This window comes from Prionailurus bengalensis, chromosome E3 (assembly GCF_016509475.1).
Source record: "Prionailurus bengalensis isolate Pbe53 chromosome E3, Fcat_Pben_1.1_paternal_pri, whole genome shotgun sequence".
In the NCBI taxonomy this organism is placed as follows: domain Eukaryota; kingdom Metazoa; phylum Chordata; class Mammalia; order Carnivora; family Felidae; genus Prionailurus; species Prionailurus bengalensis.
In genome coordinates, this window is record NC_057357.1 from 1,256,938 (window position 1) to 1,280,461 (window position 23,524).

The 23,524-nt window shown below is 56.1% G+C and overlaps 1 protein-coding gene across 2 annotated transcripts in view; it reads left to right on the forward strand.

Moving 5' to 3' along the window:
* Positions 1–18,550, forward strand: part of DNAAF5 (dynein axonemal assembly factor 5) — a 43,981-nt gene extending 25,431 nt beyond the window's left edge. For both annotated transcript variants that reach the window (XM_043559485.1, XM_043559486.1), the window contains 6 exons: positions 712–880; positions 2,844–2,991; positions 5,331–5,481; positions 6,887–7,043; positions 9,393–9,587; positions 17,521–18,550. In XM_043559485.1, the coding sequence (XP_043415420.1) occupies positions 712–880; positions 2,844–2,991; positions 5,331–5,481; positions 6,887–7,043; positions 9,393–9,587; positions 17,521–17,657 (957 nt within the window). In that variant the 3' untranslated portion in view covers positions 17,658–18,550. The remainder of the gene's footprint in view (positions 1–711; positions 881–2,843; positions 2,992–5,330; positions 5,482–6,886; positions 7,044–9,392; positions 9,588–17,520) is intronic.
* The last annotated feature ends 4,974 nt before the right edge of the window (positions 18,551–23,524 follow it).

The following is a 23,524-nucleotide window of genomic DNA, read 5'->3' on the forward strand; positions in this document are numbered from 1 at the left end:
CCCTCCCCTTCCTTTCTTGGGCATCTGAATTTTGTTTTCTTTCGTTTAAAGACAACCTTTCCCCTTTTCAAAGGGCACATATCTCAGCAGGCGGCTTGTCACCGTGAAGCCACACACACTAGCAAGAGCCGAATCCACGTGCCTGGGACCCACGGGAAGGAAACCGAGCAGCCGCCAGGTTGTAGGCACAGGCTGCTGGGAGGTGGCTGCCGGCCCATCTCCTATCCCCTGGCCTGCTGTCACCTCTGTCACCACTGTCACCACCGGAAGGCCTGGTCACAGGGTGGCCTCGGGCAAGCATAGTTTATGTCCCTCAGTTCGGTGCCCTGCAGCCCCCAGGTGCCCTTGTTCCTCACAGAGCGAGCTCTCCCACCGCAGGGGGCCTGAGGACCCCAGGAGAAGCCTTGTGCAGCCTGGGGGCACGGCGGCTGAATCTCTCATAAATGCAAGTCTGTTGTTTGTCGTCCAGATGGCGCCGACCCAGCGTGAACAGTAGCCATCAGACGGGCCCCTGCAGTCCTAGCCCCCGCGGGCGCTCCAGGGGCTCTGTCGAGTTGCGCGTCCTCCGCGGTGGAGGTGGCGCGCTCGCGGTCGACCGGGTCGTCCTAGCCCGTCGTGTGACAGAGCGCTCTCTGGTGATGACGATTGGTCTCCCCTGGGCTTTTGAGCCTTAGGAGTGGGGTTTCCCCAGCCAGTGACTCGCATTTCCAGGTCCGGGAGACCATGGACGCGCTGGCCGCGGCCCAGGACATCGACGGCCGCCAGGATCTGTACCGGGAGCACGCGGGCCCCCTCGTGGAGTGGCTGGCCGCGTCACACCACGACTGGACCGTCCACTCAGCAGAGCTTCTGCAGTTCGTCGTGGTGGTCAACCACGCAGGTGAGCTCCCGAAAGTGTGTAATGTGGCCCCTGAAAGTCTGCCCGGCAGGGGCACCTGGGTGGCTCGGGTCATGATCTCACGGTTTGTGAGTTCGAGCCCCACATCGGGGTCTGTGCTGACAGCTCAGAGCCTGGAGCTGCTTCGGCTTGTGTGTGTCTGTGTGTGTGTCTCTCCCTCTGCCCCTCCCCCCCGAAGTAAACAAAAATGTAAAGAAAAGAAAGTCTGCCAGGCATACGGTGTTTATGTTAAGCCTCCGAGGCATGCTCATCATGGCCTTGGGCGCAGTGTGTTCTTCCCACAGTCCACAGTGTCCCTGCAGAGCCTCACGCGTGGCGTGGGCCTCTGCGGTCCAGTGTCTCCAGGCCCTTCCCCCCCAGGTCGCAGGGTGGGTGAAGGAACGTTCCTTAGGCAGAGCTTATGCTCAGACCTGTGCCTTCTCCCTGCCTTGGGACATCCGTAGAGGTCTCACCGGACAGATTTCATTTTAAAAGATGAGTCTTAAAAAAAAAAAAAGATCTTAGACTCTGAACAGCAGCTCTCTTCCCAGCTTAGAAAACAGCCAGAGGCCGCATCCGAAGGCTCCGGAACCAAAAACCTGTGCACCCTTGAGGCCGGCCAATCAGGAAGAGGGGACGCGGCCTCGGTGCGCTTTTCCAAGTGTTTTCTCAGAGTGTCGATGGCGTGTTTCTCCGTCCTGTGTCCGGAAGCGTCCTGCTTCACACGCGCTGTGCTCGGGCGGCGTTCATCGCCAGGTGCCCGCACCCCACGCGGCGCTGTCCCACTGAGAGCACGCCGCTGCGCCCCCGGGTCTGTTCGGTGTCCGTATTCTTCCCGTAGGATGCTCCCGTTTACGTGTCTCGTTACGCCGTCAGCCGTGACAGACACCCTGCTGTCTGGAGGAGACTTTGTTTTTATAGAGCGCGTTCAACAGACTGGACTTGTTCAAAATGGTGTTTGGCGCCTGGATAGCAATGAGGGGACAGTGATGCACGTGAGCGGAAAGTGTCTTTATGGGAGGGGCCGGAAGATGCTCCCTGAAACCCCTCTCTCCTCTTGCTCGTGCGCTCTGTCTTCCGTGAAAACGCGGCCTTGGGAGATCAGGGTCTCTTCCCGGAAGATCGCTCCCTCCTCCTGCAGTGAGAGGTCTGGGGCTCCGTCTTCCATGCGATCTCCAAGGAAAACAAACCCCAGAGGGTGTGAGCAGACCCGGTGCCCACCAGTGCTGGCAGTGTCCTGCCCCTGGGCCACGTCCTCCTGCCTTTGTTTCTCTTTCTCCCCCAGACCCACACCTGCCCTCAGATTAATGCGCAGCCTTGCGTTTCCGTCTTGCAGCTTTGACGCCAAGTGTGAGACAATGCATCTGGGCCTTGCCGTGGGACGAGCAAGCGCGTTGTGAACAGGGTGGCTGGGAGAGGGCCCGCCTGGAGGGGAGGGCACTCCGTGACCCGGGTCCGTGCAACCCGAGCGCGTGTTTGCACCCCGGGGACTCTTTATTCCGATCACGACTCGATGCCCTTCCAGATACTAAGGCTCGTTGCCCGTGTGTGAGGCCCGCGGTCCCGGGGAAGCTGCGCAGGCGCCTGTCCAGCAGCAGCTCGGGAAGGGCGGTGGCTGCCGAGTGTAGGGGCAAATATTAAACACCGTACGTGTTCTGAATAATTTATCTTGGTTGATCTTTAAAGCGTTGCTTGACTGTAACTTTTTTTTTTTTTTAAGAATCTGAGAAAACACGAGGAAATAGAAAGTCACTGTATTGAACAATTAGCACGATTTGGGGGTTAAGTGTTTGCTTTTACAGGGACACCCTCGATCCAGAAAGGAGAGGAAGGTGGTGGACGGGCCGTAACTGCCCCTGTGCCCACGGCCCCTCCCCGGCACCCGGCGCCGACCCGGCGGCGGGGGTGGGGGCTGTGTCATCCCACGAGCAGGAGCCGTGGGAACCGTGAGCTGTGTGTTTTCCAGGCCCGGCGCTGGGAGAAGTGCTCCCCCACCTGGTGCCTGTCCTCAGGAGCTGCCTCCAGCCCACCCGGGACCCGCAGATGCGCCTGCGGCTCTTCTCCTCCCTGTCGCGGGTGCTGCTGAGCGCAAAGCAGACGGTCGACTCCCAGGGGTATGTGTGCCCGGCCTCCGGCCTCTGCGGGTGCTCTCAGGTGGGAGCTGGGGTCACCCCGGGCTCTGGCGCTGGCCGCGGGAGCGAGCACCCGCCCGGACAGACATGAAGTCCACGTCGTTTCCACGTGGCCATTAAAATTCCATCGAACGAAGAGGTTGTAGGGAACATTAACTGTTAATGGTTTATACGTTAGCTATTCTCAGTTTTAAATGCCTTTGGTACCTTTGAAACCTATCAGAGAATGGGCTGAATCGCCCTTAGTGGCTAAAGCGTGAGGAAAACCCTGTTGCCAGCAAGGACTGAGGGCAGCAAACCCGTGACGGGCTGGCGGCAGACCCTGGCTGGTCGGGCGGCGCGTGAGTGCACCTCGCCCCCAGGCCCCCAGCGGCTGGGTGGGCGGTAAGGCGTGTGGGGACCCTGTCCCCTCGGAAGGAACGCGTCCTGCCATGTCACGAGTGTGCTGGGACCTTTCCCTGGGGCTCCTCCTCTCCCCGGGCTCTTCCGGCCCGTCTGCGGGCAGGGAATCCTGTCTGCTGCTCGTCGGCCCAAGCTTCCAGCCTACAAGGGCCATAAAGAGACGATGTTGGCCCACAGGCCTCCCGGCAGGGGAGCTTCCCGTGGATAAGCCGCAAGGGCGCGGGCCAGCTGGCGCCTCACAGCCTGTGCTCCCCCACGACCTCGCGAGGGGCCTCAACAAGCCCCCGGGCACGGGGAGCCCTGGGGAAGCACTGCCAACCCTCTTCTGCCAGAACGTGTTCGCCGGCCACCCGCGGGTCCCAACCTGAGGCCGAGGTGGCCAAACACGGGCGCTGATCAGCTGCCCTGGGTCCTTGGCCTCACGATGTCCTACTGAAGCGCCAAGTCGGGCTCCTCAGTTTGAGGAGGTGCTGTTTTGGGGACCCTCCATGGACAGGTTGCTCCCTCCACAGAGCGCCCCCAGCGTGGGCCCTTGGTGCCGGCCCCCACCTGTCCTGGGTTTGGTCATTGCTCTTGGTGGTCCCTGCACCCCCAATCCCGTGGCCTCTGCTCCCCGGGGCATCTGTGGAGACGCGACAGACCTTGCTGGCCACCACCTGGGCTCTGCCCGCTCCTGGAGGTCGACTGGGGACTGGGGGAGGGGCGCCAGCAGCGGTAGGAGGTCTGTCTTCAGACCCCAGCGGGGACCTTGCTTTGCGCAATGGAGCTGCTCCACAAAGTCAGCTGCTGGGTCTTAGCGCAGTGCTGATGGGCCCTGGGTCACTGCCCGTCTCCCGCGGCAGAGCGGCAGCCTGGCCAGCAAGTGGTCCTCGCTTTTCCAGCCACTTCACCTGACGCCTCAGAGGACAGGACTGTTGGGTCTTTCCACAGAGCCCCCTTGTAAACCATTTTGCGGGAAATAGCAGCCCTTTGTGTAAAAATTAAAGCACGTTAAAAACCTAATTGTGTGAGTGTGTGCGTGTGTGTGTGTGTGCAAGTCCAGAACCAGATTTGCCGCATACCTACATCTCTGGCTCTTGGATGCCCCCTGCTGGAAGCAAGCAGGTGGAGCCTTCCCCAGAAGGGACAGTCCCTGAGTGAGGGTCCAGGCAGCAGAGAGGGACAGAAGCAGAGGCCGGAGGGCAGGGTGCAGGGAGAGCCTCGGTGCCACGCGGCTCTGGCCTCGCCTTGGAGGCTACTACACCTTTTCGGTATTCCAGAACAGCTGGTATTTGAGACGTGAGCCACCTTTGAAATACAATTTGGAATAAGGTTGGGAAATAAGTTGATGAATTACTCGTTCAAGCAAACGTGTTTCAGTCTAATGATGGCAGCGCAGTGGGATTCGTGAGGACGCTCAGGCTTTTCTCTGGGTGCCTCTCAACGGGGTGCTCAGAGTGTGGCTCTGCAGCACGAGCCGCCCGGCACAGACAGACGTGTGAGTTTACATCCAGACCAAGTGCCCAGACTGCTGGCAGGAACGTCCACGTCTCTGTGACCGTGGCGCTCGGGCCCTGGGTGCGGAGGGGAGCGTGCCCACGGGGGGGTGTCGGGTGTGCGTGCGTAGGATGGCCACACGTGCAGATGACGTTGCTGGCCTGGTCGATGTGCCCGGTGACCTCACGTCTCCTCTTTTAGAGCCCAGCAGAGATGGGTGGGGCCCCCACAGCCTCACCCCTGCAGAGGGGGGGTGGGGGGCTGCTCTGGAGGCTGCAGGCCCAGCAGAGGCCAGCAGGAGCTGGGAAGGCCGCTGGCTCTCCCCCGGCCCCCTCTCCCCTGCAGGGAGGGCGCCCGCCCCAGGGAGGCAGCCGTCCTCCTATTCCGGCTCCCCTCTGCCCCACGCGCTCCCCTTCACCTGCCGTCTCGTGTCTCCACCCCAGGCACTTTCACCACTACCTCGACACTGTGACGAAGGACATCTTGGTCCCCAATCTGCAGTGGCACGCAGGGAAGACGGCTGCAGCCATCCGCACGGCAGCCGTGTCCTGCCTCTGGGCGCTCATCAGCAGTGAGGTCCTGTCGGACGAGCAGGTGGGGCTCCCAGGGACACCTGCCGGGGGGAGGGGGGGACACACGTGTAGCCGCCAAACACTGCTTTCTGAAACCCACAGGGGAGGGAGCCTGGGGGCCGCAGGCGAGGGCAGGGCACCACCGGCCATCGTGACCCGTAGCATTTGGTTTTGATCAGGTGGGGCTGCCGTTAGGTGTATGTATTGATATGTATTGAATGTGGCTCTTTACGGAGCAGAGGACGTATGCACAGAACTCTACCTGAGCTTGGCCGATCTCGGGGTTTCTGCGCTACTGTTACCTGCGCAACGGGATCAGGGAAACGGGGGGCTAGGGGCAGCTGTCGGAAGGCCTTGCTGTTGCTCTGCACTCGGCCCTAGGTCTGCAGGCATCCGGCCAGGTGTTCATCTAGTGTGTGAGCTCCACCTCCTGGTCCACTGAACTGCCATGAGTCTTTTTTAAGTCGGTTTTGTTTTATTGATTTATTTAAACTTAAATCCAAGTTAGTTAACATGTAGCGTGATAGTAATTTCAGGAATAGAACTTAGCGATTTATCACTTACGTATTGCACCCGGTGTTCGTCCCAACAAGTGCCCTCCTTAACGTCCCCTCGCCCATTTAGCCCATCCCCCCACCCAACACCCCGCCAGCAACCCTCAGTTTGTTCTCTGTATTTAAGAGTCTCTTACAGTTTGCCTCCCTCTGTTTTTATCTTATTTTTCCTTCCCTTCTTCTATGTTCATTTGTTTTTTAAATTCCACACGAGTGAAATCGTGTGATACTTGTCTTTCTCTGACTGCCTTATTTCACTTAGCATGATACGTCTAGTTCCATCCACGTTGTTGCAAACGTGAACCACCATGATTTGAGGTAAAACGTCCCCCAAATTGTACGGACACAACATGCAGCCACGCTAGCAAGGAGCAGGCTAGGCTGTAGGCTTGTCTCCACGGCTTTGTGAACGATGGGCTTGTCCACTGACCAAGTTAAACAAAACTGTTCAACTGTTCATCTAGATTTTATTTCTTTTTTAGCGTTTATTTATTTTTGAGAGAGAGAGACAGAATGCGAGCAGGGGAGGGGCAGAGAGAGGGAGACACAGCATCAGAAGCAGGCTCCAGGCTCTGAGCTGTCAGCACAGAGCCCGACGTGGGGCTTGAACTTGAAAACCACGAGATCATGACACGAACTGAAGTAGAAGTCAGACGCTTAACCGACTGAGTCCCCCAGACGCCCTAAGTCATCTAGATTTTAAAATCAAGGTTTGAGTTCTCATATAAAAATCTTAAAAACATTCCAGACTCCTTTATATCTGTACGAGAGCCAAGCTCCTTCCATCATGGGCAGCGTGTGCACAGTGAGGGACCAGCGCTGTCACCTCCGGGACAGAGCCAATCAGGACCCTCCTCTGTCTTCCGATTACAGATCTGGAAAGTTCAGGAGATGCTGATGCCGCAGATTCTAACCTCCCTGGAAGAAGATTCCCAGATGACTCGATTAATTTCGTGCCAAATCATCAACACGTTTTTAAAGACCTCCGGTGGTGTGGCTGATGCCGATAAGCTCATCAAGGTTTATCCTGGTACGATGCTTTTCTTTCCCGAACTGCGTGGGTCTGTTTCTTCTAGAGGGAAATGGAAGCTGGTACTTGGACTTCCGGTCGGCCTGGTGCCAGGAGTCCAGACGCAGCCGTGACCAGTGAGCCGTCACTGAAGAGAGAGCGAGGCAGGCAGCCCGTGCCCAGGCAGTGGGGCCCCGCACCCCCACCCCAGAGCAGGCGCTGCAGCCAGGCCAGGGCGCGAGGACGGGCGCGGCAAGAGCTCCTGCGGCGGCCGTGCCTTCCGTCCCGCGTCTCTGCCTCTTTGGAGCCCCAGCACCGGGCGAGTCCCAGATCAGAAGCAGAGGAACAACCCCCACCCCGGCCCCGAGCAGAGTAGCAAACGCAGAGGATTCCTGAGAACACAGAGAAAACCGCGTTGAGGAGGAGAACAAGGATCCCAACGCTGCAGGGATAGATGTTCTAGAGCCCAGCTCAGAGCTCAGACAAAAACGCAAACGGGACGAAGCTGCAGATAAAGAAGGAGCCCGGCAGACGCTCTAGGCTTGTGCACGCCAACTGGAGGGAGGGTCCTGTGGAGGAGGAAGAGGAGGAGGAGGAGGAGGAGGAGGGGGGCGGTCAGCCTCAGGTGGGGCGTGCAGCGTCTGTGGGCGCACCTGTGGCTGGTCTCCACGGCCCGTCATAGCCGCACTGGGCTGTCCTCTGTGCCGCGGCATTTAGCTGATGTAGTGATTCCTAAAAGGTGGTTTTCAGGAGTCCCAGAAATGAAAAGTCCCTGAAGTTCAGAGCTGGAGCCACTGGGTACACAAGATGGAGTGTGGTGGGGACGGGATTCGTGAGCGGAGTCCACTCGGGACGCCGTGAGAGGAAGACACGCGTCTGCGGGGAGAGGGGCTCTAGCGCTCCCAGCTCCGGGGGGAGGGATGGATGGCTGATACCGGCAGAGGTGGTGGCTCAGAATATTCCGGAACTGCAGGTGGTGCATCTTGATGCTGAGCAGGAAGCCACCTGCTGAAATCCAGAGTTGAAGTCCCCTTTCTCACGCGTTCTTGCAAGTTTCTTTTCGCTTTTTGTGTTTGCTTTTGTGACAGCAAACACCGTATTCCTCCCGGCGACCCTTACAGTTCTGTTTGCGCCAAGTCAGTTGGTGACTGTCAGAGTCCGTTGGGATTTTGCTCACGTCTAAAAAGAGCCAGTGAAAAGATTGCACATATCTGGGCTTTGGGGGTTGTTTTCATGCAAAAGGATTTCCTCGCGAGCTCCTTTCTCGGGACCAGTTCAGGGCCCTGGGTGGTGATGTGTTTGCAGAGGGCAGGACGCCCCGAGGTCTGTTGTATGGAGGATGCATGTGCACCCTGCACGAGCCCCAAGAGAGCCACCCTTTGTTCCAAGCCACAGTTGCACGTGACAGCTGACCCCAATCACAAAAGTGAATTTCCAGGCCACTTCTTAAAACTCGGGAATTACCGTCAGAGGAAAACACGCCATGCCAGAGTCAGCCTGAGCCGGAGGGAGTGAGGACATGGGAGGAGTCCCTGCGGGACTCGGGTGGTGGTGTGCCCGCCAGGCTGCCGTCCGAGGACTGGATGAGGCCCAGACCCTTAGGAAAGCCCTTCTGCCGTGAGCTAGTGCCCGGCAGGAGGCCGCAGTGCCACGAGCCCACAGCCCTGCCTGCTCACTTCTAGGGGCCGGGCCTCCCACCACCTGGGGCTGCAGCCCTGCTCCCTGCCCCTGGCTACCTCTTACCCTGCTCACGGAGTGCCCGAGCGACTGCTGAGTCTCCAGAGACACCCGGCCATAGGGCCAGGGATTTCTCACAGTTTGGGGGAGAAAAGTATACATTTGATAAAAACCTCACCGGTGAACGGTGAGTTTCTGCTAACTGGAGAGGTGGTTCCTGTTTTCAGCAGCCGAGTGGTCTGGCTCAGAGCTCAGCAGAAACAACTGATACGGGTGGTGGCAATCATGTCACTGGGGCCCGAGCTCTGTCCCTAGAGCCCAGTTGGGAGGGCGGTGTGTACATCCAGGGGACGGGCAGCCAGGGTGTGATGCCCATGGTGACAGACGGAGCATCTTGGAGCCACAGAGAGCCCAGGGCACCTGGCAGGTGAGACAGGGAGAGCAGCTCAGGCCTGCCCACCCCTCCTCCCACCCGGCCCAGGGTCCACCCTGTGGCCAGTGCGGTCAAGGGGTCTGGCACACTGGGAGCCGCCCCCAGCCCCTGGCACGCGAGCACCAGTCTCCCCACAGGATGGGTTTACCATGGCCCGAGGGCGAGTGCCCCAGGGGTGGGGTCAGGTCCCCACTCTGGAAGCTCCAGTGCTCCGTCTGTGCCGGCCTCTGTCTCACTGTCCCATCCGGCCCTCCCTCCAGAGCTCCTGAAGCGTCTGGACGACATCTCCCACGAAGTGAGGCTCGCGGCCACCTCCGCCTTGGTCACGTGGCTGGCGTGTGTCAGAAGTGACGACGACGTGAGGTCCTGCTACCAGAGCCACATTCAGTTCCTGTACAGAGAGCTCCTCGTGTACCTCGATGACCCGGACGGCACTGTCCAGGATGCGGTTTTAGGTAGGAGTCTCCACCACGCGTGCTGCGTTGTGAAGGCTGTCCCCAGAGCGTGGACGCGGCTCCTCACAGCCGAGTCACGGGCTGGCCACATGAGGGCGGGGGGCAGGGCCACGGCCTCAGGGCCTCTGTGGACTGGCCTCCTGGGTGGGTTACAGCCCTCGAAACTTACCGCGGTAGAAGTTACAGTGGAGAAAAATCTTAGGTGTCTATTAATTCGTTTAGAATGACTATAAATCCATCATATATTGACATAATTAATGTGTGCTTTTGAAACGTAGGTTTTTTCTTTTTAAAACTTTTTTAGTGTCTATTTCTTTAGTGTCTTTCTTTGAGAAAGAAAGCTGGCACGGGGGAGGGCGTAGAGAGAGAGGGAGACCCCGAATCCAAAGCAGGTTCCAGGTTCTGAGTTGTCAGCACAGAGCCCAACGCAGGGCTTGAACCCACGAACCGTGAGAACATGACCTGAGCCGAAGTCGGAAGCCGAACCGACAGAGCCCCAGGTGCCCCTGGAAGATGTATTTTCTAAAAACAGTAACACGCAGACAGAGGAGCGTCGCTTTACCTTTCCGCGCGTCTCGGTAGAAGCAGCTGGGCGTTTGCGGCTTCCGCCTTCTTGGCCGTGGTGCGTGTTGTCCAGGGAAGCGTGTGAAGGAACCTGGCCCCGGACAGGTACGCTGTCGGAGGCGGGGGTACCCGTTGTGCGTAACCACAGAGATGCCTTCATACCGCCCGACCTGCCCAGGCCGTCGTTCCAGGGTCCAGCGGGGTTGACTCCGGCTACGCTCTCGCCTGTTGGTCGGTCCTGCACGTTGCCGTTTCGTCAGGCCGTGTCCAGAAGTCACGTTTGTCGGCATCGAGCTCAGAAAAGTCTGGGGAAGAAAAGTTGCAGGAAGCCGTTCAGCTGACGGTGTCGGAAACAAGTTACCGTGATTGCGGTTTCGGCTTGAAAGCTTAAATCTTCTCATTGGCCACAAGTACCGTCACTCTGTTCGTTTTGAGACGGTGTCCTGCCTGGTACCCGAGTGCGAGGAACCTGAGTCTTCGTGCTGTCGTGGAAGCGGCGTCCCGGGGGCCCAGGCACACCCCGCCGTGCCCCCGCCCCACCACACAGGACACTCCGACGGCAGATGCCGCAGAGCAGGGACATCGGGTGTCGTCCCCAGAGCAGCACGAACGGCGTCGTGCCAAGAAGTAGATTTGAATGAAATTCCCAACGATACTCCAATAACCCAAAGGAAGTCAAGAAAGGAGGCCAGGAAGAACACAGAGACAGGGCCAACCGGAGACAGAGAGACCGGGTGCAGCCTCTGCTGCAGTCTCGTTGAACGTTAACGAGCTGGACGTTCCAGGTGAAAGGCAGACAGAGTCAAGTCAGGGAGATGATCACGACTCAGCTGGGCTGCCTGAGAACTGATCTGACGGAAGAATCTTGACTGCTTTATCGAGGACATTCTTGAGGGAACTTGGCAGCAGAAGGTTCACCGACCCTACAGCTGCCCGCCCTGCTTTGTGTCGCGCAGCGAGTGGGCGGCCTTGTCCGGGGGGAGTCCCGGACACAGTTTTGACTCCCAGACCCCTGAGGGCCGTCCCCAGCGGGTGTGGGCGACAGCTGGGCAGTGTCGGGTGGGCGCTGGCAGTGTCGGGCTGGCTCTGCGGCCGTTCCCAGTGCGTGGGCTGGGTCCAGCCGCTTGGCCGGGTCCTCGCAGACCCCACCTCGCTCTCCTCTCTGCCCCCCCACCCCCACCGCCCCCCCCCCCCCGGCAAGAGAGAGAACAGCTGTGTCCATCTTCCCTGGCCTGTAGCCTGGTTGCTGCGGAGGCCAGGGGTCCAGGGCCCAGGGGACCAGCGTGTACCCTGTGCGTGTCCTCTGCCTGCCAGAGCTGGCAGGACTCGAAGTGGCAGAGACGTTGGGGCAGGCCGACCACTCTGCTCCTCTGCTCCTGCACCCTGACCTCGGCGTGCACCCTAACCTGGGTGCTCATGCGACGCCAGCTCTTAGCACATCCCGCCCTTGCTGTCCCAGCGGCCAGCCGGCCGTGTTTAGAGTCCTGAGCTCCAAATGCCCCAATTGCTCTGCTCCAGGAGACCAGGCACATCTCCTGGAAGACTGGCCTTCCCCCCCTGCTGGCCTCCCCTCCAGAGGACTGGTTCCCCCTGCCAGCCTCCCCACCGGAGGATTGGCCTTCCCCCCTGCCGGCCTCCCCTCCGAAGGACTGGCCTTCCCCCCTGCCAGCCTCCCCTCTGGAGGACCGGCTCCCCCTGCTGGCCTCCCCTCCAGGCGACTGGTCTTCCCCCCTGCCAGCCTCCCCTCCGGAGGACTGGCCTTCCCCCCTGCCGGCCTCCCCTCCGAAGGACTGGCCTTCCCCCCCTGCCAGCCTCCCCTCTGGAGGACCGGCTCCCCCTGCTGGCCTCCCCTCCGGGCGACTGGTCTTCCCCCCTGCCAGCCTCCCCTCCGGAGGACTGGCCTTCCCCCCCCTGCCGGCCTCCCCTCCGAAGGACTGGCCTTCCCCCCTGCCAGCCTCCCCTCTGGAGGACCGGCTCCCCCCCTCCCCGCCTCCCCTCCAGAGGACTGGCTCCCCCTGCCGGCCTCCCCTCAGCACCTCACGCCTGGGGACCTCTTGACTGATGACGGTGCTTCTGTCCCACTGACAAGGCGAAGTTCCTCCATGTCCACTCCCACGGCTGGTCCCGCGTGTCCCCTAACCCCGCCCCCCCCCCCCCAAGAGCCATTCTTGTCCTGCTGCCCGAGCTTCCTGCTCGGGACTCTTCTGCACCTGCATATACTCGACGGGACCACTGGTCACCACCCCCATGGCTCCTGGGTTGCCTTGCGTCCCTCTGGCCGCTGCTTCTTTCTGCACATGGCATCTTGGTGACCTTGTCTCCTCTCCTGGCTTCAGATGCTACCCATGTGCCGGGGTCCCCCAAACCGAAGTCCAGGCCAGACGTCTGCCCCAGAATCTAGACACGCACATACCCAGGTGCTCAGAGGACACGAGCGTCTGCCGGGCACAACAGCTGTAACGTTCAGGCCACCCCCGGGGCCACTGTCCCCGCTTGGCCACCCTGCTCCCCCACCACGTCCCCATTACCACCAGCAACGTTCCGTCCTCCTCGTGATTGACGGCAGAAACCTCGGAGCCAAGTCCAATGACCTCCTAAGTCGGCTTGTCTCTGTCCACCCCTGCCTGCATCTGCCAGGGCACTCCTGCAAGATGGCTTGGATGACTCCAGTGCTCGGCCCACGGCACCTGCCACCTCCCCTCCCACCCAGAGTCCAGCCCCCACCAGCCCCCCACCGTGCCCATTGTAGTGGTGACCAGGAACACTGTGCTTTCTTCCTCCTTCTGACTCGCGTGTGCTGCTCCCAGCCTTCCTCTTCCTTCTGACTCGCGTGTGCTTGTCCCTTCTCCTTCTGACTCACGTGCTGCTCACACCTTTCATCCTCCTTCTGACTCTCATGTACTGCTTTCTCCTCCTTCTGACTCTCGTGTGCTGCTCCCAGCTTTCCCTCCTCCTTCTGACTCTCATGTGCTGCTTTCTCCTCCTTCTGACTCTCGTGTGCTGCTCCCAGCTTTCCCTCCTCCTTCTGACTCTCGTGTGCTGTTCCTGGCTTCCTTCTTCCTTCTGACACTCGCATGCTGTTCTGAGCCTTCCTCCTCCTTCTGACTCTTACAAGCTGTTCTGAGCCTTCCTCCTCCTCCTGACTCTCGTGTGCTGGTCCCTCCTCCTTCTGACTCTTGCGCGCTGGTGCCCCCTCCTTCTGACTCTCATGTGTTCCCAGCTTTGCCTCTTCCTTCTGAGTCTCGCGTGCTGCTCCCGGCTTCCCTCCTCCTGACTCTCGTGTGCTGTTCCCAGCTTTCCCTCCTCCTTCTGACTCATGTGCTGCTCCCAGCCTTCCCTCCTCCTTCTGACTCTCGCAAGCTGTTCTGAACCTTCCCTCCTCCTGACTCTCGCGTGCTGTTCTAAGCCTTCCTCCTCCTCCTGACTCTCGTGTGCTGGTCCCCCCTCTTTCTGACTCTTCATGTGCTCCCAGCTTTGCCTCTTCCTTCTGACTCTCGCATGCTGCTCCCGGCTTCCCTCCTCCTCCTGACTCTCAGAGGCTGCTCTCAGACTACAGTGCGAAGGGTCCCTGGACACACGTTTGTTGCCTGCCATATCCACGGAGCCCAGCACGCAGCGGGCCTGCAGGAGGTGTTTGTTGAATGAATCAGCATCAGTCAGTGTGATGACAGGGTTGACCATATCTCTGGGCCAGTTTATCTACTAATGTAAGAGCTGTTTCTAAGGCCAAAATGACACACACAAATCACCCTTGGGGATTTTGGAGGACTTTTGTGGTCCACCAACAACTCCAAGATTTTTTTTTTTTAAGCGTATTTATTTTGAGACAGAGAGTGCAAGCTCGGGAGGGCTAGAGAGAGAGAGAGCCTCAGGCAGGCCCTGCCTGCCAGCACAGAGCCCGACACGGGGCTCGAACCTACTACGCCGTGAGACCGTGACCTGGGCTGAAATCAAGATCCAGACGCTCAACCGACTGAGCCACCCAGGCGCCCCTCCAAGATTATTTTTAAGTTCCGTTTGTCTACACTGGGACCATTGTATGCTGACCCAGCAACATCCGATGGATGTAAATGCTGTAACTACTTTCTATTTAAAACTTTGGTTTTTTTTAGAGTGGTTTTAGGGTCACAGCTAAATTGAGAGGAAGGTACAGAACTCTCCCACTTACCAGCTGCCCCCCACATGCATCACCCTCCCCACTGGCGGTACACCTGTCCCTCACGGCTGTTGACTCACACTGACAGGCCAGCACCACCCAGAGACCAGGTTCCGTGAGGCTCTCTCTAGGCGGCCGCGCACGGACGTGTGACCCGGGCCCACCATTCCAGAGCCACTCAGAATAGTCCCAGTGCCGTGTGTGCTCTGCCTGAAGCCTCCCACCCCGACAGCCACTGGTCTGTTACCGTCTCCATAGTTGGGCCTTTTCCAGAGTGTCACAGAGCCAGAGTGCTACAGTATGAAGCCTTCCCAGACCGGCTCGTTCACTTGCTAACGCGTTTACGGTGCGTCCGCGTCTTTTCGTGGCTTCACAGCTCACTTCTTCTCAGCACTGAATGATCCACTGTCTAGACGGACCCCCGTTATTCACCCGTCCGGCTGCTGAAGGACAGTTACGGGCAAAGCTGCTGTAAATACATGTGTGCACATAAGGCTTCAGCTCCTTCGGGTAGATAGCAAGTGGCACGATTGCGGGGTCGCATGGTGAGAATGTACTAGTCCTGTCACGAGTCTCGCCAACCTGTCTTGCAAGGCGGCTGCCCCGTTCCGCGTTGCCGCCGGCAGGGCCTGGGATTCCTGCTGCTCCGCGTCCTCACCAGCGTCCACCGTGACGTGTTGTGGGCCGTGGCCCTTGCGACAGGCGCGTGGTGGCGTCCCCTTGCTGTTTTGTTCCACGTTTCCCGGAGGACACGCAACGTGGAGCCTCGTGTCTGGTGCCTGTCTGCGCTCTGTGTCTCTTCCCTGCTGGGGTGTCGTTAGGTCTTCGGCTCGTTTCTTGCTTGGATTGTTCTCACGTTGGTGAGCGTTTGGAGTTCTTCGTGCATCTGGATAACGGTCCTTTATCAGATGTGCCTTCTGTGAACTGTCTCCCGGCCCGAGGCTTTGCCTTCTCAGTATCTCGACGCTGCCTTTTGTGGAGCACGAGTGTTGAAGGTAATGACGTCCAGCCCATCAGTTACTTCTTCCGTGGGTCTTACCTTCGGTGTTGCGTCCAAAAGTCATCGCCACACCCAGGGTCCCCTAGGTTCTCTTCTGCGTTCTCTTCCAGGAGTCCTGTACTTTTTCATTCTTTGCCCAGTTTCACGTTTAGGTCTGTGATCCGTCTCGAGTCAGCTTTTGTGAAGGACATAAAGTCTGTGTCTAGATTCTTTTTTCCCCCGGCACGTGGACGCCCACTCGTCCCGGTTCCGTTTATTGGAACGGAGCCTCTGTGCCCTGTTGGGTGACCAGGTCTGCGTCTGGGTCTCTGTCCTGGCCCATCAATCTATCTGTTCCTTCAACAGGACCACACTGTCTTCGCTACTCTGGCTTTGTAGAAACTCTTAAAGTCAGAATGTGTCAGTTCTCCAACTTCGTTCTCCTTCAGTGTTGCGTTGGCTCTTCTGGGACTTTACGTTCACTTAGTATCTGAAAAATGGCCTGCTGGCATTTTTATTGTGATTGCCTTAAATCTATAGATCAAGTTGGGGAGAACTGACATCTTGACAATATTGAGCTTTCCTATCCTTGAACATGAAATTCACATAATGGCTGTCCCATTTATTTTATTTTTTCTTTCATTTATATACCACCTTTGGTTTAGTTTTTACTTCTTTTTCTTATTGTACACAGTAGGACTTCGGTACAATGTTGAAAAGGAGTGGCAATTTGGGATCTTAGTGGAAAAGCTTTGAGTTTCTCGCCATTAAGTATGACTTTAGCTCTGAGGTTTTTTATAGATTTTCTTTATGGTGTTGAGGAGGTGCCCCTCTATTCCTAGTTTGCTGAGAATTTTTACCATGAGCGGGTACCAGCGTTTGTCAGAATGCTATTTATGTGACCATATCATTTTCTTTTTCAGCCTATTGATGCTATGGATTACATTAATTGATTTTGGAATATTGAACCGTCTTGCATTTGGGCTTCATGCATCATTCTTTTTAAACACTATTGGATTCGATTTGCTACTATTTTGTTGAGGATTTTTGCATCTGTGTCCATGAGAGGTAACCATCCGTGGCTTCCTTTTCTTGTGATGTCTTTGTCTGGTTTTGTATCCGGGTCATGCTGGCCTCGTAGAGTGAGTTCGGAAGCTTCTATCCTCTGGAAGAGATGGTAGGCAGTTGGTGTAATTTCTTCCTGAAAGTTTGGTGAACCAGTGAACCCATCTGGGGCTGGTGCTTTCTGCTTGGGGAGGTTATTAATTATTGATGGTTTCTTGGATCCATGTAGGTCTGTGGAGATTGTCTGTTCCTGTGTGAGTGTCTTTCAGGGAAGGGGTTCGTCCGCCCCGTCGGGGTCACATCACATCTGCGGTCCAGGACTTGGTCAGAGGACACCAGCTTTTGGTTCTGTTGATTTTCTTCATTGGTTTCTGCTTTTAGAATTCTTACTTCCTTTCTTCTGCTTACTTTGGATTTGCCGTTCTTTTTCTAGTTTCCTAACGTGGTAAAGGAGAGTATCGACTTGTAGATCTTTCTGCGTGCCTCACGCAGGCACTCGATGCTGTGAGTCCCCTCCAGGCACTGCTTTCGCCACATCCTACGATTTTGGGTTAAGTTGTGTTTTCATTTTCATTTAGTTCAGATAGTCTTTCGTTTCTTTTGAGATTTCTTCTTTGACTATTGTGCTATTTAGAAACGTGTTGTTTAATCTCCACGTGTTTGGGGATTTTTCCAGCTTACGTCTCTTTCATTGATTTCTGGTGTTGTAACTCTGTTGTGTTCTGAGAGCAGACATCGTAGGACTGGTGTTTTTTTAATTTGTTGCGGTGTTTTTCATGGCCCGGAACGTGGTCTGTCCTGGTGAATGTGCCACAAGAGCTTGAGAAGGACTTGTATTCGGATGCCGTTGGACAGAGTCGTCGGCACATATCTGTCGTAGCCAGTGATGGGTGGTGCCGTTGTTAAGCCGCGTCCTCGCTGGTTCTCTGCTGGCCGGGTCTGTCCATCTCTGACAGAGAGTGTGGAGGTCTCTAGACACAGTGTGGATTGACCTGCCTCACGTGGTTTGGCGCTCTGCTATTAGCCGCGTACGTGCACAGGCTCGTTGGTCGCGTGGAGATCTGACCCTTTGTCATTAGGTAGCGTGTGGCCGCTCAGTCCCTTTTCATAAACAGGAATTGGTTTCGTGTTTATTTCTGGCGTGTTAATGGTGTTTTGCTGTTTTACAGAGGTCCTCAAAGCAGGCAGTGTCCTGTTCCCTGAGCTCCTGGCTAGAGAGACAGAGGCTGTCATCCACAAGCACCGCTCTCCTGCCCTCTGCCAGCAGCTGCTACAGCACCTGCAGGCCCAGCCGCCCGCCCAGTGAGCAGCAGCCAGCGCGGAGCGAGCCCCGAGCTCCCGTCCTCCCCTGGGCCGGGGCCGGGGCCTCTCCACCTCGCAACACGGCACCTTTGTGTCAACGACCTAGGACACTCACAGGCAAGACTTTGATAGCAAGAGTATTGCAGGAAACGTGTGGTGTGCAAGATTCTCCCAAGACGCTTCTCAGGCCCGGCAGTTTCTGAAGTAACATTCGCTGAGCGGCTTCTGTACTGTCATGTCTCATTTATTACAGTCCGTTGACAGATCTCCCCAAAATCTGCGGGTAATTTGAAAGTAGAACGAGATGGCACCTGCTCACCCTGGCAGCCAAAGCATCCTGTTTGTTTCAAAGCTACGTGCACCTGCTACGCTCGTGGGTCAGTATCTCTGTCTTGCGTAAATGCCCGCCTCACCGAGAAAGTTCTTGACTATTTTTCTTTCAAGCAAAAGTTATTAAAAAGAAATTTTGTTCTTTCTTTGTGTTGTGTCTACTAAAACCTAGCATCACAGTGAACAGTCTAAAAGGAATTTGAAATCTTTATCAGTTACAGTTTTCCGTGTAAAATATCCTGGAACTCGGAGTGTTAGTGGATACATTCGGTCATGATATTTTTTTCTTAGGTCATTATGCAAACAGTGTTGAAAATACAATGTTTTATCAGATGTAATTCTGGTAGCTCTCTCATATAAGCAGCAGTAAAGTAAAATGGGGTTTTATTCTCTAGCACTTTCTACACCCAAGTGCCTAAAAAATTTTATTTTAAATGGATATTATTTCCATAAGCCAAATATTTATGTTACCAGGGAAAAAAATACTGTGTGTATTTTCTAACAATCAAATATGAACATTTATGCTTAGGTGTTTGAAAATTTAATTAAAAATATTTATTACAGTTATTTTGTATGCCTGTGTTAATGTGCTTTAGTAGTTAATCAACATTTTTAGAAATCGCTTATTTTTTCCTTAGATCTCATCTCCCGGCGACCCCCACCCCGAGACCTGGGTGGCGGGCCCCAGGCTCTCCCACTGCTCAGTGCGGTGTCTTCTCTGGACACCAGGTGGCAGGAGCTCCAAACCGCATCACGAGGCCGGCCGCCAAGCTCGTGGGGCCCTCCGTGGGCGCGCCTGAGTGTGCGGCACAGGCAGGGAGAGCGGGCCTGGAGAGGCAGCGGGATCCAAACCACGCTGGCCGCCAGGGAGAGGCAGGACGTTGTTTCTGCACATCTTCAAGGGGAAGTGTGCAGAGGCAGCAGGACAGTGAGTCAGTACCACTCGGTGTGACGTGAGCAGGTGTGTGTCCAGAGAAAGACACAAAGGCTCAGCTGACGGGGTTAGCGATCTAAGTGCCTGAGAACCGACATGTCCTTAGCAAGTGTTATGCACTCTTCGCTCAACTCCTCAAATTTTCACGGAGCCCTACCCTCCCTGTGCTGGTGGCCGAGGACAGGGACACGTACAATTTGGTCCCTGAGGGGTGTCTGGGGGTCTCAGCCAGTTAAGCGTCCCAACTCTTGATTTCGGTCATGATCTCATAGTTTGTGGGATCAAGCCCCGCATTGGGCTCAGTGCTGACAGTGTAGAGCCTGCTTGGGATCCTCTGTCTCTCTTTCTCTCTCTGCCCCTCCCCTTTTAGCACTCTCCCTCCCTCTCTCAAAATAAATAAAAAATAAACATTAAAAAAAAAACTGGTCCCTGGAAGTTTACAGCATTACTGAGATGTAATTTACGGAGCTGTGTGCCAACCACCGTGGCTGGTTCAGCACTGTATCATGCGAGGGCCCCCACCCACCCAAACCCGTGTGCAGCCGATCCCTGCCCACATTCCCAGCCCCAGCAAGCACCGAGCTGCTCTGTGTCTAAAGTGGTGTGTGTTCCGGATGCCTCATATACGTGGGACCATATGATAGGTGTTTCTTAGGCGTCTGGCTTCACTTAGCATAGTTTTTGAGGTTATCTATTCACGCACTGGTTCGGGGATCGGCACTTCTTTCTGGAAAGGGCCAGAGGGTAAATATTTTAGGCTTTGTGGACCCAGTTGTCCCAACTCTACTGTTTTCCATTCACCTGTTGATGGGCATTTAGGTTTGAGGCCATTATGAATAAAACCACTCTGAGCTCTGTGGTACGCGTAGATGATTCATGGCCATCGCTCTTGGGCGGGTACCTCTGAGTAGAATTACTAGGTCATATTTGATACGTGTTTGTAGCCCGGTTGATTGATTTATTGCTATTTTTTACTGCTTCACTGAGGGATGCCTGACCTACGATTCACTGCACATACTTAAGTGGGCACTTTGAGAAATCCCGACACACGCATACACGCACAGAACCACCACCACGGGCCAGACCGCCAGCCTCCCCGCCACCCGCAGGCATTCTCTCCCGCCCCTCTGCCCACCTCCAGGCAACTCTGATCTGCCGTGGTCACTGCCCCGCAGTCTGCACTCCGTGGGACTGTACGTAAGTGGACACAGTGTTTCTGGTTTCCCTTCCTCGTCCGAGGCATAACCAAGATGCACCCACGTTGTAGCGCCGGTGGGTGGCGGCTCGTTCCTTTCGTTGCTGAGCAGTAGTGTTCCGCCCTGCGTCTACACCACACCTGGTGGCCGTCACAGAGATGGCCTCTTGGGACACTGTGTGCACGTAGTCGAATGGACACGCCTCTCATCTCCCTGGGGCGGACGCCCAGGAGGGGAGAACATCCAGCCGGAGCGGCAGGACCACCTCATCCGCCCACCAGCACCACTGTCCTGCCAACACGTGGCACGGCAGCGTCTTTAACCGGAGCCACTCTAACGGGCACGGAGGGCGACTTTGGGATGGCTTCAGTCTGCATTTCCCTAACGTCTAACGATGCGGAGCCCTCCCACGTGCTTGTCTGTCTGTATGGCTTCACTGGTGAAATGTCTTAAAATCTCTTGCCCATTTTTTCAAAATGAGGTCTTCATATTGAATATGAGATATTGTGGATACGAGAGCTTCGTCGCGTACGGCTTGCAAATATTACCACTCGTTCTGGAGCTTATTTTCATCTTCCTCTTTGGGCTTTTGTTTTTGAGTAACCTCCACATCCAGCGCGGGGCCCAGACTCACAACCCGAGATGGACAGTCGTGCGCTCCACCAACTGGGCCAGCCGGGCGCCCGTTTTCACCCTCCAACAACGTCTCTCGAACAGAAGCTAGTTTCGAAAGAGCGTATCAATGTTATTTTATTGTGTTTTTTGTACTCTAAGAAATCTTCACTGAAACGCAAGTTTCACTTCTAAACTTTAAGAAGCTCAGAAAGTTCTTTACGCAAAGATGATTGCCTGCCCCTACCTACAGCACCAATCAAAGGCAAGCTTCACTTGCTTTGAAAATCTCCTTTCTGTGGCCTCTATGAAAACACGGCATGTCTCTAGGGGCAGTTGGTGCAAGATAAAACATGTAGCCCCAGACATGCCCGTATAAAGTGCAGTAGTGACTAAACCACGCTGTATAGAATGAACCGTATATAAGAGGAGAGAGCTAGCCTGTTTGCTCTCATGCGCATAAACTAGTTCTGGAAGGGCACAGAAGAAACTCGTGAGGGTGGTGGCCTCCGGGGAGGGCGCCTGTGTGACAGCTGCAGTGAGAGTTCTGTCTGTGCTCTTTGGTGTCTCTGAATTTACTTTCTTTTTTTTTTTTCTTTTTTTTTTTTTAATTTTTTTTTTTTCAACGTTTATTTATTTTTGGGACAGAGAGAGACAGAGCATGAACGGGGGAGGGGCAGAGAGAGAGGGAGACACAGAATCGGAAACAGGCTCCAGGCTCTGAGCCATCAGCCCAGAGCCTGACGCGGGGCTCGAACTCACAGACCATGAGATCGTGACCTGGCTGAAGTCGGACGCTTAACCGACTGCGCCACCCAGGCGCCCCTGAATTTACTTTCTTATAAAAACGTTTGTTGGCGTGTCTGGGTGGCTCAGTCGATTAAGCGTCCGACTTCAGCTCAGGTCATGATCTCGCAGTTAGGGAGGTTGAGCCCCCATCGGGCTCTGCGCTGACAGCTCAGAGCCTGGAGCCTGCTTGGGATTCTGTCTCTCCCTCTCTGCCCTGCCCCTGCTTGCACTGTCTCTCTGTCTCTCAAGAATAAATAAATATTTTTTTTAATGTCTGTTCATCTTGAGAGAGTGAGCTGCGGAGGGGCAGAGAGAGGGAGAATCCCAGGCAAGCTCCTTGCTGTCAGCACAGAGCCCAACGCAGGGCGTGATCTCCGGATCATGAGGTCATGATCTGAACAGAAATCAGGAGTCAAGATGCTTAACCGACTGAGCCACCCAGGCGCCCCCCCCCCCCAGTTGTTTTTCAACCACTGAATCAACATGGTCATTTCAGGAACCGTTACCCTATTTTCTCTACTTGCACATGTGCAAACTTTGTGTGAACATTTCCATAATTGAAAGTGTTACAAACCTGAAAAACAATCATGGGACGATCTGGAAGGAACAGGCTCCGACTGGTGCTGAGGCCACCACTCCCCAGGGCGGGGGGTGGGGCGTCCCCTTTACTAGACTCACCTTTCCAGTCGCCTTACAATCAGGGTGGAAAATTAAGTTTTCTCTAAAGAAAAAGCTTTCTTCCTGACTTTTCTCCATCTTCCGGACTGTCTAAACAGCCAGGGTCATCCGGACATCCAGTCACTGCCTGTGTGATGTCAGACACGAGGGAAAAATTACTGCATATTATTTAGGGTGGGCTACGGATTTTCAGAGGCCACGGGCAGTGCGGTCGTGGATGAGAACTGCTGTCCCAGAAGGGAGGCTGCAGCATGGACTCTATTCCCCCAGCCCCTCCTTTGACCTGGGAGTGTCCTTGGCCTTGTCCCCAGGGTCTGAGCCTCCTTCCTATGACTCTTCCTGGCTGGGGCAGGGAGGCCTGGGACCTGCTGCGAGGACAGCGGCACTGGCTGATTTGTCCCCAGGCATCTGCGCGGGGTTTTCCCGTTTGGGACAGTGTAACTTGGAGACACGGCAGTGCCTGTTGCTGGCGGACGAGAAAGATAACCATAGACAGAAGAACCTATGAAGAAGTCTAAGTGTTCTCTCCCGGGCCTAACTGCCGGGCGCCTTTATCCTCTAGGACTTCGTTAGTTTACATTTTTGTCCTTCAGAATGTGAGTTGGCCGTTTTGGCTAAGATTGAGCGCAAAGAGGTGCAGCGACCACGGCAAACGTAAAACCGGGAAACAACGCAGGCGAACTGGCTTTGGTGTGCAACATTGGCAATGTTTCGGTCTACAAGCAACAAGATCAACTGTTCTGGGCTGTGTGCGCACGCAGGGGCGTCCTGGTTCTAGTGCGAGCACACCCACCAGTCCTGCCGCTTGCACACCGGGAGGTGACCGAGGCTGGGCAGGTCAACAACCTGCTGGAAACGGTCCTCCTGGGGAGGCTTCACTCGTCCTTGAGAAGGGGCCCTGGGCCTCCTGGTGGGATGGCGGCCCTTGCCACTAACCCTCTCATCAAAGGGCTGTAACCTGCACATCTTCCCCTTATTCACGACGTGAAATTTATTCTTGAGAAACCACTGTGAACATTTCACACACGACTTGAAACCCCTGATAAAACACGTAGTGGCAAAACCACGATTAGGCACTACCAACTTGTATAGGACTCGCTCTAGGACAAAACCCTATCCTCCCCCAGCTGCGTGGCCTGGGATGCCTCGGATCGGAGCCCAAGAGCTCACCGCCAGACATGGTGGAGGCGCCAGCGTCACCTAGCAGCCGGTGCCCACGCCCAACATGCAGGGCTGGGTGCAGCTGGGGGCAACTGGGGGCAGCCGGCGTTCCCTGCGCCCGGAGTTGCTGGGAGGGTCCCCGGCGCCCTCCCGCCCCGGCCCCCAGCTCCC